Source organism: Drosophila gunungcola (genome assembly GCF_025200985.1).
Source record: "Drosophila gunungcola strain Sukarami chromosome 2R unlocalized genomic scaffold, Dgunungcola_SK_2 000013F, whole genome shotgun sequence".
NCBI lineage: Eukaryota > Metazoa > Arthropoda > Insecta > Diptera > Drosophilidae > Drosophila > Drosophila gunungcola.
Window position 1 is genome coordinate 1191522 of NW_026453171.1, and position 16142 is coordinate 1207663.

The window sequence follows — 16142 nt, forward strand, 5'->3', positions numbered from 1 at the left end:
GAGTGGTCCGAGTTACGCGTGAAATACGAATAAAGAACCAGGCAAAAAATAACAAAACACAGCAGAGGCGGTCGATCACAACTTGATAACTTATCAGTGGTGCCACACGCCCGTCTAGGGAATCGCGAATAATTCACAAGTCGGCGAGTCAAAGCCTCAAAATCCGAGAGGAGACTGTTTTGCACCCGGAAAAGAACAGTTACACACAACAAAATTGCCAACAGAAAGAAACGTGCGAAGCGCAGTGCGATGGAGAAGAGTAAGTGCGGTAATCTAAGCGCTAAACGGGTAATTACAGCCCGATTTCGATTTCGGAAATGTATGCGCATATGCAAATGAGCGCGGGGTGAATAACCCCGCAGCATAGCCATAGATCGGGACCCGCGTTTGTTTATCATTTGAATTCGCTGGCTAAAGTGCGGATTTCAATCAAAGTGCAATTGGGCAGCATAATTTCCTTTTCTTTCATCTGCAATATGCTCGCCCCTTTTTTTGCTCTCTTTCTCGCTCTGCCTCTCTCTCACTCGTTACTGACCTTGATTCCTATTGGATTTTACACATCGCGCGATGCCCGTGACGTGTGTATGTGTATGAGTGTGGGCGAGTGAGCAGCATATTTTGTCAGTGTGTGTCAGCCGGCTTCAATTACCTAATAAGAATCAAATTGGAGATTATGCATCTCTACACTGAGGATAATTAATGAAGGAATCTGAATCTCTGATTAGAAAGTAGGAGAGAAAAATTCGGGGCGGCCATAAAAACTCGCAGTATTTCGCTGAGAAATCTAAATAAAACTCGAACTATACGGACAGTAAGACACCATTGTTTTAAAATAAAATAGATTTTTATTTATATCAGGGGTAGTTAAAATTAAAATAAAGAATTAATTTTTTGAAATATAAGCAAATGTTTACATATTAATTCCTCCCACACAAAGCCATTGTCGTTCTGTGTACAAATCCCAAAGATAAGCCTATCGAAATCAGGCGTTTCACACGAGACCGACTTTCGGTTCTATTATTATTTGGAGGTGATATCAGTAGACGGTTTTTTTTTTCTGGACACGCGCCAAACATGAATAATGCAAACAAAAATCGAAAACCAAAATACAAAAAAAAATTTCCGTGCGATAAGATCCCGGGAGAGATTCAAGAATTCGGGACCGTTAAGTATTAATCATAATCGGTCGCCAAGGCCAATGCCAAAATCGGAAGATTTTTCAGGCGCTCGCCTATCTGAGATTAAAGCTGGCGACGCGTCGGGAATTTCTTTTATGACTTTTAAAAAACCTCTGCTGATGCCGGGTGTAAGCGGTGCAGGAAAAAATGAAAACAAATCAGCGGGATTCGCGTGTTCTGCTCGTGGCAGCGGACTGAATTCGTTAATAATTCGAATTCAAGTGCATCGCGCTAATCAATTTCTGGCGTTTTCGCTCATTTAACCCTAATCAGCATCGCTTCCCACTTACGGCAGCAAATTGAGAAATTATGGTTGTTGTGCCGTTTTTGTTGTTGCCTACGTAAAAGTGCATTACCGTCAGCGGATGGGTCAACTTTCAGATTAAATCCACCTGGCGCTGCAAAAACAACAATGGTTAAAATAACACCAGCGACCTTGACATTGAAAACAACGCCCACCATTCCACAGATACAGTTAAGAGAGAGAGAGAGAAGAGAGCGAGCGAGAAGAAAATACAACTTGTTGCCAACAGCTGATCGATATCGGCATAACGCTCTTATCTCGGTTTATCAACTGCAGACCGTTAGGAACAACAACTTATTACATTTTAACAGTGGAACTTTCCTAAGATGGATGTTACCAATAATGACCCTAACTTAAAACCACTTGGCCAAAAACATTTTAAAATAGTTTTAGAAATCAGATAACCTTGCCAAATATTTAAAACCATCCAAGGCTTTATAGGAATACTTAACCTGTTCCAAAACTTTAGGTAAAATTGTGTCACATAAGAAAACAGAAAAACTTATTCTCTAAATGTAGTGAGTATACTTAACATAAATATCACTAAAGCCTGACGTACAAAACTTGTCATACTCTGTTACCTTAATAAAAATAAATATTTTAATGTCCAGAGATTTCCCTGTTCCCCTGTTTAATTCGACTGTTTTTCTGTTCGAATTAGTGGGGCTCACTTGTATGTTCCTTCTGGTCACTCGGCACCAGCAACAACAATTGGCTTGGCGACCCGCGAGACCCGCTGGCGATTAACATACGAGCGCAACAACCTGAACACGCACAACAAAACGAAAACCTGGCCGCAGGCATGGCCATAGCTATATAGTTGATATTGATAGTGCCGACGTCGAAGTCGGCGCTACGCGGACAGCGGCGTCCAGGCATCGATAGTGCTTTTCGGACGAGCATAGCCCAGTTGAGTTCCAAGCGTCGGTCACTGCAGTAGCCATCTAGAAATCGTGCGGAACCAGTCAGTCTAGGAAGTTGAATCCGATCCTATACGATCCGATCCGACCTCGAAACACAGATCACATAAAACTAGACAAAGGCACACGCAGAGTGGTAAAGCGAGATCAAACCGTAAACCTAAAACCTAATTCATAAAGTAAACTAAAGTAAAACTAAATACAAACCAAATAAAATCCAGTCAAGGTACCGAAAAGTGTTGCCCTAAAGATAAACGCGCAGCTAGTAAGATTTTTGTACTTTCGGCTGTTGATTGTGTTCTTATCGTTAGATCGGTGATAGAAAAACATACGACTTCACTTAAGAGGTGTTTACAGAGCGATTCGAGTGCGGAACCACACCTGTTGCGTCGTTTCTAACGCGGAGTGTAACCCAAATCCTAGCTCGCTGTGAGATTTCCAAGATTTCCGCCTGCCGCCAGGCGTTACATAATACCCCGATTATTGCCCGAGATCGATTCGCGGGGTATAATTCACCTTTCCATGCCTTTCAAAGCCCCGCTGGCTGGCACACTTACACACTGTAATGCCAAAATCATTGACCTCTTCTACTGGCGAAGCCAATTTGCATTTCCAACACACCAACTGGGGTTTTTTTTTTTTTTCTGTCAGCTTGTTTTTTTTTTCTATTTTCCATTGGCACTCTTCTGCGTTTTGTTTTAAATTTTAATGCGCTGCACATTGTACCCCCAATATCCAAAATTCATTTTCGCATTTTTAAGTTGTGTCACTCTGCCAACGAGTATTGTTAGTAGAGGGTTGTTCATTTGCACAGCAATCTTTGACTTTTGGCCCCCCGGTAACACTTTGAGCTTCTGTATTTTCGTATAGTATATTGGAAACTATTTGTACATACATATACTTACAATGCGGAAATTCTTAAGTGTTATATGTAACGTGTTCAATTTCAAGCTAAGTATAGTTTAATCGCAGTTAGACATCTATTGATCTGTCATTGATTACGCTTTCTCGCTTTAATAATGATAATCTCCTTTCATACGCCTGATTTCAAAATTAATGTAATTATAGGCGCTAAAAAACCATATATTCAGTCATTTCTTATGTAATTACTTTCCTTACTATAATTAATATGTATTCATCATTTGAGATAGTGTATACCTCAATCGTTATCCATGTTTCTTATCTGCTGCCTCATTGACCTGGCAACGATATATTTTGGGGTCTCATGTTTTGGTTTTTCGGTTTCTTAATTGTATCTGACCAACTAGTTTATGCATAGATTAGCATTTTTATTTTGTTTTGTTTCGCCGCTTTGGCCTACAAATTCGTGGCAAATTTTTTGAACTTGAAAAGTCTCCGAAACGAGATGATACAAATTCCATAGAAGTGCACAGGCACTTTCACTGTCCCCCACAATGTAAATTAAACAAAGCCAGACACAAGAAACGATTATCTAATCCGATTTGCATTCACCGATTTAAAGCAGCCGTTTTTGGATATAGCCGATGTTACTAATAGCCACTCTGGCCGCTTTTCTCGCATTCCTCTTGACTCTGATCTTTGGCCGCGGCCAGAAAAGATTTAAACCCATCCAATCGTCAGCAACATCATCGGCCACGACAGCAGCAACTAGCGACAGCGACAACAGCAACATCAATCGTAAGAAACCACAACTTTGCTAAATCGAAACACTTGAAGGGCACACAAATCGCACACCTAGCTGATAACCGAATTTAATTAGTCTATTATGTGCATATGACTTTTCGACCGCGACTAACGTGTATATTGCTTATTAATCTGTGATTACAGACAACTCCAGCGTGATTGCAGCTACAGCATCAACAACAGCAACAACAGCAACCAGCAATCCTTCGGCTGCAGCAGAGACAGCACCTGCCGCGGTAAAAGCGGGTGAAAAGCGATATCCCAAGGCCTGCATCAAGAAGGTCAAGTTCTCCAGCGATAGCCTCAAATCGGAGGTGGAGGAGCTGTGCGTACAGTTGAAGGACAACGCTCTGACTGACCTGAGTAACGACAACATCCCCATCACCTGCCATCAGAACAACAACAACAGCAGCATCAACAAGAATAAGAACAACAACAGCATCGACATCGACATCGACATCAACACAAGCAAGATGAGCGAAACAAATGAGTCCAATGACACGGCAGCCCAAACCGCTGAGGGCGAGAGGCCCAGCTTTCTGGTAAACACAATATTATAGTCCCAACATTTTTGGCACCCATCACTGAACGTTGAATCGCTTTTTTTTTCCATTCCACAGGTGGGCGATGAGATCGATGAGAAGGCTGCCGAGGCGGGCGAAGCCTGCGACGAGTTCCCCCAGAAGATGCAGAACGATATTCGTCAGAATGGCGATATTTCCGAGCGGCGCAAGCGTTTAAGGTGAGCCGAATTGGGCTTACCCAAATCAAAAATAGAAATTACACCAAAAATACAATGTCATTATTGCGTACATAGCTTTTTAATAGTCAGCAGTTTTACATTAATATCAAAAGTGTTATTGTGAATATTATCAGCTTTTAAGTTGCTAAACAGCGAAAAATTGTTGTAAAGTTACTTTACAACACAAATTTTACATTATGAATGCGTTGAGCTATAGTATACTCATTTTGAAAGCTCTTTGTTTTTTATCATAGATCGAATTATCCTGCCTTGAGAAACATAACAATTTTTAATATCTCAAATGTTTTTAATTTATAATACGTTTGAAATTGTTTTGAAAGTCTCATTAATCTAATCACTTATCGTTTTTAATATATTTTCTTTCAAACGTCTAAGAAAAAATGTATGCCTGTATGTTTTGTATTGCTTAATTGGAATAGTTCTAAGCAGTTGAATAGTTCTTTTGATATCTTATCTTTAAAATTTGTCAAGTTTGTTTTTATTTTTTTTTCAATCTGACAAACGACTCACTTGAACTAAAGCTATAGCTTTAATTTAGCACTTCAACAATGAAATGTTTATAACTCGAGATAGATAGATGTTTTTGATTTTCATGTGCCCACTTTCGCGCAGTGTAGCGAGCAAAACAAAGAACAGGTGACTGCGTCACAGCCAAACGCCGCCAAACATATCGCGTGAGTTTAGGGAAAAGAGACGGCACAAAGCTGGTGGCCGTGTGTGCGAATGAAAGGCACTCTCCCAGCTTAGCGAGAACTTTTCGCTTTGCGCAAAAATGGAGAGAAAAAGCGAGAAAAAGAGAGTGCCATGTGGGGACGCCGCATTTTGTTTTCATTCATAATGCTTAAAACTTGTTTTGCCAGCGACCGACCGACTGACTGGCACTCTCTTTTTTTTTTCGGGGTCTCTCCGCTTCTCCGGCCCATGTGGCGGATGAGCGATGTCGATGTCGATGACGATGGTGGCCAACACCAGTTCAGTTCCCAGGCAGTCGTCGGCTCCGTCGGTCCGTATTCCGCTGATATCGTTACCCCCAGAAATACGATAAAATATCATAGCCATAGCCATAGCCATAACCAAAACCATAACCCAGTAGCCCCAGAAGCCCGTTGCCCAAATAAGTTTCTCGCGTGTGCGGCCATCGTTCGACATTGATTTTTGTGTATTTTTTTTGTTTTCGGCCAGCGGAGCACGGTGAAAGTGTTGCAGCAGTGGCAGTGGCATTAAAATATTGTGTGTGCGCTTCGCCTTATTAGTCACACTTGCATAATTGCAAGGGGGATTAGCCCATAGAAAGATAAAATATCAGATCCCCTTTGGATGCTATTGGCCCTCGTGGAGCTAATCAGAATGTTGAAGCGTCGCGCCAGCAAGCGTTTCGTACTTGTTGAGTCCGGGGATGAAAATGCCAATGGAGCGGCCGCCAGTTCGGCATCAGGAGTGATACCCCAATTTGTGGCAGTGGATTGCGGTCAGAACGAGAGCAATAACAACAATGACGGCGAGATGAGCAGTGCCAGCATCAGCAATCACAGCACGAACAACCAGGCGTCGTCATCGTCGCTACTGGGCGTACCCGTGGTGGGAACCCTGAAGTAAATCATATTAACCATATAAAATACCCCCTTTTTGTTTATTGAAATGCGATATTGGTCGACACACGGTGTAAACAAAAGCGAACTATGTGCAAGAACTTTTGATCATGTCAGCTAAACCGGTTCTGTCAAATCTTCTTGCCAAGTGCCCGCTCCTCCCCTTTTCCTACAACACCTGTCTCATCGCGCCATTATCTACACTAATCAGCAAAAATTATGACCGAATAAAGTTCGTTGTTAGTTGAGTGTTGCTAAACTCTACAACTATTTTATTGCTTACAGTTTGCAATTTTAAGAACATTAGTCAGCGTTTAAATAAATGTGATAATAATAATCTGACCTACCAAAACTTAAATCGCAAAAATATAAATCTAAAAAAACATGGTTAAATTTTAATCAAGTCTTACTAAATATTTGAAATGGGTTTTTCTCGAATTCGAACAGCAAAATTGAATTTCCAGTGTTAAAAAGATCGATGTTAATAGTTCGGTCTGGCAAATTTATTTTTTTATTTAAACATGTCTATGGGTTTGGATTTTTAAAACATAAGTCAGCGTTATTTGATATACCACAACTACAATCTTTTTATTTTAAAACACCTAATTCATGTTTTAAAACTTAAATCACTTAGAGAGTTTGTAAATTAAGTTAAGTCTTATTTAGAATTGTCTATCCTTTTAATAGTTTTATAGAATTCAATTTATTTTATCATTTCTGATGGTGAAAACTCTATCTAACTCTAATTCCGTTGTTCGATTTTGCAGGCCGAGCATGTCGCGTGGCACTGGACTGGGCCAGGATCGCCATCAGGATCGTGACTTCCACATCGCCACCACCGAGGAGTTTGTGAAGCGCTTCGGCGGCACTCGTGTGATCAATCGCGTCCTGATCGCCAACAATGGAATCGCGGCCGTCAAGTGCATGCGCTCCATCCGAAGGTGGGCCTACGAGATGTTCAAGAACGAACGGGCCATTCGGTTTGTGGTGATGGTCACGCCGGAGGATCTGAAGGCGAATGCCGAGTACATCAAGATGGCCGATCACTATGTGCCCGTGCCCGGCGGATCCAACAACAACAACTACGCCAATGTTGAGCTCATTGTGGACATTGCGATTCGCACCCAAGTGCAGGTGAGTCCGGAATCTGGGGGCCATTGCCATAGAAGTGGCCAGTTGGCCAGTGTCGGCTCACCTAAACCGCATCGTATGATTTGTATTTGCACTCTGTCAATCGGGGCAACTGGCAAAGTCAAGCGATCGTCCCGCTTACCAATAAACACAGACCCCTATTTGTATTCGTGTGTATTCGTTCGAAATGGCCGGCATTTGGAACCACCCAAAGAGTGTGTGTGTGTCAGCCAACACTGTGCTACAAAATGTGCTCCAGATACTGGCCAGGGAATGGTTGTTTATTGCTTGGAGATATGCCCAAGCCCAGCCCGATTTCCGAAATTGCTCATCGTATAATGTACGCTCTGAGTGCAATTAAATGTGTTCTATTAAAGCCTTTAAGTACTTTTTCACGGACACTTTAACGGTGTAAACGATTGTACGTGTCGATTGGCTATACACAAATAAGATATACTGCCAGATAAGAACTACAAAGTTGGACTAGAAATATATAACATTTACTTGGCTTGTGTCAAGTAAAAAATTTTATTTTTCAAATTTGACCCTTTTTTTAAGACCTTTAAGGTTAATCCCAATTTAAAGCCATATTTGTTGACAGTTAAAAACTTGCCAGGTATTTTATAAAAATTGTCAGACTTGTGTAATTACTTTCAAATTGGCTCGACCCATTAAGTTTTTATATTTATTAATTTACCCATGGTTAATAAACCAACAATTATATCAAAGTGAGTAGAAGATTGCCTTCAAAACAAACTTATCTAATACCCTCCATTTTTCCTTTCCCATCAGAGTGCACTAGAACGTAGGTGGTTAGATTGGAATGCGTTGAAAACAATTCCAAGTGAAAATACACTCGTCACTGTTTACTTTCCATTATGTATTGCAAGGCACTTGAGGTTAATTAGCAATGGCGACGACATCTTGTTGCACAGTGTGAATTATCTATTTTGTTTTGCTATCCGGTGTTGTCGATTCGTACCGCTTCGAATGACGTCACTATTGATTTTTGCCGACAATAAAGCTCCATAATTTGCCCCACACCCACAACCACAACCACTCCACTGTCCTTGGGGTATTGGGGTATTATCAAATCAAAACGAACTGATTGCGAACCTTATTTCCGATTTCAGGCCGTATGGGCTGGCTGGGGTCATGCCTCCGAGAATCCCAAGCTGCCGGAGCTGCTCAGCAAGGAGGGCCTGGTGTTCCTCGGCCCACCGGAGCGAGCCATGTGGGCGCTGGGCGACAAGGTGGCCTCCTCGATTGTGGCCCAAACGGCCGAAATTCCCACCCTGCCCTGGTCCGGCTCGGATCTGAAGGCCCAGTACAGCGGCAAGAAGATCAAAATATCCAGCGAACTGTTCGCCCGCGGATGTGTGACCAATGTGGAGCAGGGTCTGGCTGCAGTTGCCAAGATTGGTGAGTGTTCATCCCCAATGCTGAGTGCCGTGAAGAGGTGATAATCGTGATGATCGTATTTTACAGGCTTTCCTGTGATGATCAAGGCCTCGGAGGGAGGCGGTGGCAAGGGCATTCGTCGCGTGGACACCACCGAGGAGTTCCCGGCTCTGTTCCGACAGGTGCAGGCCGAGGTCCCCGGCTCACCCATTTTCGTGATGAAGCTGGCCCGCGGAGCTCGCCACTTGGAGGTGCAACTGCTTGCGGATCAGTACGGCAATGCCATCAGCTTGTTTGGCCGTGACTGCTCCATCCAGCGTCGCCATCAGAAGATCATCGAGGAGGCCCCGGCCATCGTGGCCCAGCCGGAGGTGTTCGAGGACATGGAGAAGGCCGCTGTGCGGCTGGCCAAGATGGTGGGCTACGTGAGCGCCGGCACCGTGGAGTATCTGTACGATCCGGAGGGTCGCTATTTCTTCCTCGAGCTGAACCCGCGTCTGCAGGTGGAGCATCCGTGTACGGAGATGGTGGCCGATGTGAATCTGCCCGCTTGTCAGCTGCAGATCGGAATGGGCATCCCGCTCTATCGGCTCAAGGACATCCGTCTGCTGTACGGCGAGTCGCCGTGGGGCTCCTCCGTTATTGACTTTGAAAATCCGCCGAACAAACCGCGTCCCTCGGGACACGTCATTGCTGCCCGCATCACCTCCGAGAATCCGGACGAGGGCTTCAAGCCCAGCTCGGGCACCGTGCAGGAGCTGAACTTCCGGTCCAGCAAGAACGTGTGGGGCTACTTTAGTGTGGCCGCCAGCGGCGGACTGCACGAGTTCGCGGACTCACAGTTTGGCCATTGTTTCTCCTGGGGCGAGAATCGTCAGCAGGCTCGAGAGAACCTGGTGATTGCCCTCAAGGAGCTGTCCATTCGTGGCGATTTCCGCACCACCGTGGAGTACCTGATCACGCTGTTGGAGACAAATCGTTTCCTGGACAACAGCATCGACACTGCCTGGTTGGATGCCCTGATTGCGGAGCGTGTGCAGTCCGAGAAACCGGACATCCTGCTGGGCGTTATGTGCGGATCGCTGCACATTGCCGATCGCCAGATAACCGAGAGCTTCTCCAGCTTCCAGACCTCGCTGGAGAAGGGCCAGATCCAGGCGGCCAACACGCTGACCAACGTGGTGGATGTGGAGCTGATTAACGATGGCATCCGCTACAAGGTGCAGGCTGCCAAAAGCGGAGCCAACTCGTACTTCCTGCTGATGAACAGCTCGTTCAAGGAGATCGAGGTGCACCGCCTCTCCGACGGCGGCCTGCTCATCTCCCTGGAGGGCGCCTCCTACACGACCTACATGAAGGAGGAGGTTGATCGCTATCGCATCGTGATCGGAAACCAGACGTGCGTCTTCGAGAAGGAGAACGATCCATCGCTGCTGCGCAGTCCGTCGGCGGGAAAACTCATCAACATGATTGTGGAGGATGGCGCCCATGTGGGCAAGGGCCAGGCCTATGCCGAGATCGAGGTGATGAAGATGGTCATGACGTTGACGTCTCTGGAGGCGGGCACCGTGACGTTTGTGCGTCGACCGGGTGCAGTCCTGGATCCCGGCTCCCTGCTGGGTCATTTGGAGCTGGACGATCCGTCGCTGGTGACCAAGGCGCAGCCGTTCAAGGGCCAGTTCCTGCTGCCGGAGAATGCACCGGTGCCGGAGAAACTGAACCGGGTGCACAACACCTACAAGAGCATCCTGGAGAACACGCTGGCCGGCTATTGTCTGCCGGAACCGTTCAATGCCCAGCGGCTGAGGGACATAATCGAAAAGTTCATGCAGAGCCTGCGGGATCCGTCGCTGCCGCTGCTGGAGCTGCAGGAGGTGATCGCCTCCATCTCGGGCCGCATCCCCATCTCGGTGGAGAAGAAGATCCGCAAGCTGATGACGCTGTACGAGCGGAACATAACCAGTGTCCTGGCCCAGTTCCCGTCGCAGCAGATCGCCAGCGTGATCGACAGCCATGCGGCCACGCTGCAGAAGCGCGCCGACCGAGATGTCTTCTTCCTGACCACCCAGAGCATTGTGCAGCTGGTGCAGCGCTACCGGAACGGCATCCGCGGCAGGATGAAGGCCGCCGTGCACGAGCTGTTGCGTCAATACTACGACGTGGAGTCGCAGTTCCAGCACGGCCACTACGACAAGTGCGTGGGACTGGTGCGAGAGCACAACAAGGACGACATGCAGACGGTGGTCAACACCATCTTCTCGCACTCGCAGGTGGCCAAGAAGAACCTGCTGGTCACCCTGCTCATCGATCATCTGTGGGCCAACGAGCCCGGCCTCACCGACGAGCTGGCCAACACGCTGAGCGAACTGACCTCGCTGAACCGAGCGGAGCACTCGAGGGTGGCGTTGCGCTCCCGCCAGGTGCTGATCGCCGCCCACCAGCCGGCCTATGAGCTGCGCCACAACCAAATGGAGTCGATATTCCTCTCGGCCGTGGACATGTACGGCCACGACTTCCATCCCGAGAACCTGCAGCGTCTGATTCTGTCGGAGACCTCGATCTTCGACATCCTGCACGACTTCTTCTACCACTCCAATCGGGCGGTGTGCAATGCCGCCCTGGAGGTCTATGTGCGGCGCGCCTACACCTCCTACGAGCTGACCTGCCTGCAGCATCTGGAGCTGTCCGGCGGCCTGCCGCTGGTGCACTTCCAGTTCCTCCTGCCCACCGCCCATCCGAACAGGCTCTTCTCGCGCATGTCCTCGCCCGAGGGATTGGACCAGGCGGCGGCCGAGACACTGGGCAGCTCGTTCGTGCGCACCGGTGCGATAGCGGCCTTCGACTCCTTCGAGCACTTCGAGATGTACTCGGACGAGATCCTGGATCTGCTCGAGGACTTCGTCTCGCCGGCCATGGTCAATGCCAAGGTGCTGGAGGCAGTGGAGGCGGCCGACTCCATCTCGGACAGCCGGCACAGCACCTCGATCAATGTGTCGCTTTCGGATCCCGTGACGCGGGCCAATGCCGCCGAGGAGGCCAAGTCCACGGAACCAATTCACATCGTCAGCGTGGCGGTGAGGGAAACGGGCGAGCTGGACGATTTGCAGATGGCCCAGATCTTTGGCAACTATTGCCAGGAGCACAGCGAGGAGCTGTTCCAGCGACGCATCCGTAGGATAACGTTCGCCGCCCTGAAGAAGCGCCAGTTTCCCAAGTTCTTCACGTACCGAGCCAGGGATAAGTTCACGGAGGATCGTATTTACCGGCATCTGGAGCCGGCATCTGCTTTCCATCTGGAGCTGAATCGCATGAAGACGTACGATCTGGAGGCTCTGCCCACGGCCAACCAGAAGATGCACCTGTATCTGGGCAAGGCAAAGGTGTCCAAGGGTCAGGAGGTTACCGACTACCGCTTCTTCATTCGCTCGATCATCCGGCACTCGGATTTGATCACCAAGGAGGCCTCCTTCGAGTATCTTCAGAACGAGGGAGAGCGCGTGCTGCTGGAGGCCATGGACGAGCTGGAGGTGGCCTTCTCGCATCCGCATGCCAAGCGCACCGACTGCAACCACATCTTCCTGAACTTTGTGCCCACCGTCATCATGGACCCGGCCAAGATCGAGGAGTCTGTGACCAAGATGATCATGCGCTACGGTCCGCGTTTGTGGAAGCTGCGCGTGCTGCAGGCCGAGCTCAAGATGGTCATCCGCCAGTCGCCGCAGTCACCCACTCAGGCAGTGCGTCTGTGCATTGCCAATGACTCCGGTTACTTCCTGGACATCTCCATGTACACGGAGCAAACGGAACCAGAGACAGGAATCGTAAGTCTTGACTCGAAATCTGCTTAAATTATAACTAAATACCCGACTTTTCGTGTTGCAGATCAAGTTCAAGGCCTACGGAGAGAAGCAGGGATCTCTACATGGTCATCCCATCTCAACGCCCTACATGACCAAGGACTTCCTGCAGCAGAAACGCTTCCAGGCGCAGTCCAACGGCACCACCTATGTATACGATGTTCCCGACATGTTCCGCCAGATGACCGAGCGTCACTGGCGGGAATTCTCCAAGGCACGTCCCACCGTGGATATCCGCATACCCGACAAGATTCTGATCGAGTGCAAAGAGCTGGTCCTCGAGGGCGACAGCCTGGTTGAGATGCAGCGCCTGCCCGGCGAGAACAATGTGGGTTTTTCTAGCTAGCTAGCTTAAGTCGTCGGTTAAGCTAAAATATATTTGTTCATTCGTTTCAGTGCGGCATGGTGGCCTGGCGCATTGTCCTGGCTACTCCCGAATATCCAAATGGCCGTGAGATCATTGTGATAGCCAACGACCTTACCTACCTGATAGGCTCCTTCGGCATCAAGGAGGACGTGCTGTTCGCCAAGGCCTCCCAGTTGGCCCGTCAACGCAAAGTGCCCAGGGTAAGTTGGCTTAGACTCCCAGAATTTATCTCCATTTATATTAATATAATGTTCTCCTGCAGATCTACATATCCGTGAACAGCGGTGCCCGCATCGGACTTGCCGAGGAGGTAAAGGCGATGTTCAAGATCGCATGGGAGGATCCAGAGGAGCCGGACAAGGGCTTCAAGTACCTCTACTTGACCACCGAGGACTATGCCCAGGTGGCCAACCTGAACTCGGTGCGGGCCATCCTGATCGAGGACGAGGGCGAGCAGCGCTACAAGATCACCGACATCATCGGCAAGGACGATGGACTGGGCGTGGAGAACCTGCGCTATGCCGGTTTGATTGCCGGCGAGACGTCGCAGGCCTACGAGGAGATCGTAACCATCGCCATGGTCACCTGCCGCACCATCGGCATCGGATCGTATGTGGTGCGTCTGGGCCAGCGCGTCATCCAGATCGACAACTCGCACATTATACTTACGGGCTATGCTGCGCTCAATAAGGTAAGCTAATTTAATCTCGAGGAGCATTTGTTTCCAGCTATAATGAAATTATAGTGGCACACTTAAACCAAAAATAGACCTCAACTACATGATTCACTGTGGTCTAAAAATAATACTTATGGAAAGCCAAACCAAATGTTTATATCCCGGCAGAATATTTATTGTATATTATCTTTTATTTCCAGCTGCTTGGACGCAAGGTGTACGCCTCGAACAACCAACTGGGTGGCACCCAGATCATGTTCAACAACGGAGTCACCCACAAGACTGAGGCCATCGATCTGGACGGTGTGTACACTATCCTCGACTGGCTCTCGTACATCCCCGCCTACATTGGCTGCGACCTGCCCATCGTTATGCCCAGCGATCGGGTCGATCGGCCCGTGGACTTCATGCCCACCAAGTCGCCGTACGATCCGCGCTGGATGCTCGGCGGCCGTGTGAATCCCGTGAATGCCAATGACTGGGAGAACGGCTTCTTTGACCGCGACTCGTGGAGCGAGATCATGGCGCCGTGGGCCAAGACAGTGGTCACCGGACGCGCCCGCCTGGGCGGTGTACCCGTGGGCGTGATTGCCGTCGAGACACGCACCGTGGAGGTGGAGATGCCCGCCGATCCCGCCAATCTGGACTCGGAGGCCAAGACGCTGCAGCAGGCGGGTCAGGTGTGGTACCCCGATTCGTCCTACAAAACGGCCCAGGCCATCAAGGACTTTGGGCGCGAGGAGCTGCCGCTGATCGTGTTCGCCAACTGGCGTGGCTTTTCCGGCGGCATGAAGGACATGTACGAGCAGATCGTCAAGTTCGGTGCCTACATCGTCGACGGCCTGCGGGAGTACAAGAAGCCGGTGCTCATCTACCTGCCGCCCAATGCCGAGCTGCGAGGCGGAGCGTGGGCCGTGCTGGATTCGCTAATCAACCCGCGTTACATGGAAACATATGCCGATCCGGAGGCACGAGGTGGCGTCCTCGAGCCGGAGGGCATTGTAGAGATCAAGTACAAAGAGAAGGACCTGGTCAAGACGATACATCGCCTGGATCCCACCACCATTGGGGTAGGTTCCAAAAACGGGAGTTGGACTTAGAGAATGGTTTCTAATTTTCCATTTCAAATTATAGCTGAAAAAGGAGTTCGATGATGCTAATGCGGCTGGCGATAAGGTCAAGGCTGGCCAAGGTGGACGAGAAGATCAAGGCCCGCATCGCTGTGCTCATGCACGTCTATCACACGGTGGCAGTTCACTTTGCCGACCTGCACGACACGCCGGAGCGGATGCTGGAGAAGGAGTGCATTAGTGAGATCGTGCCGTGGCGCGATTCCCGCCGCTGGCTGTTCTGGCGCCTGCGACGCCTCCTCCTGGAGGATGCCTACATCAAGAAGATTCTGCGCGCCCAGGACAACCTGTCCGTGGGCCAGGCCAAGCAGATGCTGCGACGCTGGCTGGTTGAGGAAAAGGGAGCCACAGAGGTGAGTAGTTTAAGCGAATCATCACTCAAGCCAACCTCTTCAACATATCACATCCTGTAACCAGGCTTACCTGTGGGACAAGAACGAGGAGATGGTGTCTTGGTATGAGGAGCAGAGCAATGCCGAATCCATTGTTTCCCGCAACGTGAATTCCGTGCGACGGGATGCCATTATCTCGACCATTTCGAAAATGCTGGAGGTAAGTTAACCCCCCTAAAGCTTTCAATTCCCAAACTAAATCTCTGGTTATATTTTTGATCCACGTAGGACTGCCCCGATGTGGCGCTGGACGCTGTGGTGGGGCTCTGCCAAGGTCTGACGCCCGTCAATAGGGGCGTGGTCGTACGCACACTGGCCCAGATGCAGCTGAACGAGGAGACCTCTAACAGCAACCAGGGATGATTATACGCTAGGTTCTAAGTTCGTTTTAGGCCCCCACACCCATTTCCACTTCCACCTTCTCCCGCCTCACCACATTTCTCAGCCCTGTTTTGCGCTTGTAAAATACCGCAAGGCCTTGCATGATGTGCATTTTGTTTAGTTGAATTTGTTTAAACGTAATTAGCCTAAATCTAGTTATGTATTGGAGTTGTAGGCATGGGTAGGTTGTTGCCTCAGTGGCCCCCGATAAACTAGTTGTATCGTGTACATATTGGATTATGTATAACCCTTGAATACAAATCATTCCATTAGTTGTTTAAGAACTAAAGTCCTTTGTACACAGAGCTTTTTGAATTATACGAGTTACTGAAAATACACATATATATATATATATATATGGTACAATACATTTTTTAAAAATCGCTGG

At 48.4% G+C, this 16142-nt stretch overlaps 1 protein-coding gene across 1 annotated transcript; it reads left to right on the top strand.

Annotated features, from left to right (window-relative positions):
- Window positions 1–53: 53 nt before the first annotated feature.
- Window positions 54–16110, top strand: LOC128256171 (acetyl-CoA carboxylase). The gene is given in 14 exon segments (XM_052986306.1): window positions 54–259; window positions 4212–4609; window positions 4688–4809; window positions 7187–7553; window positions 8684–8972; window positions 9039–12772; window positions 12834–13136; window positions 13205–13375; window positions 13438–13866; window positions 14052–14921; window positions 14986–15036; window positions 15038–15334; window positions 15399–15533; window positions 15602–16110. Coding segments are annotated over 14 exon segments (7311 nt in total). The 5' UTR covers window positions 54–249; the 3' UTR covers window positions 15737–16110.
- Window positions 16111–16142: the final 32 nt, after the last annotated feature.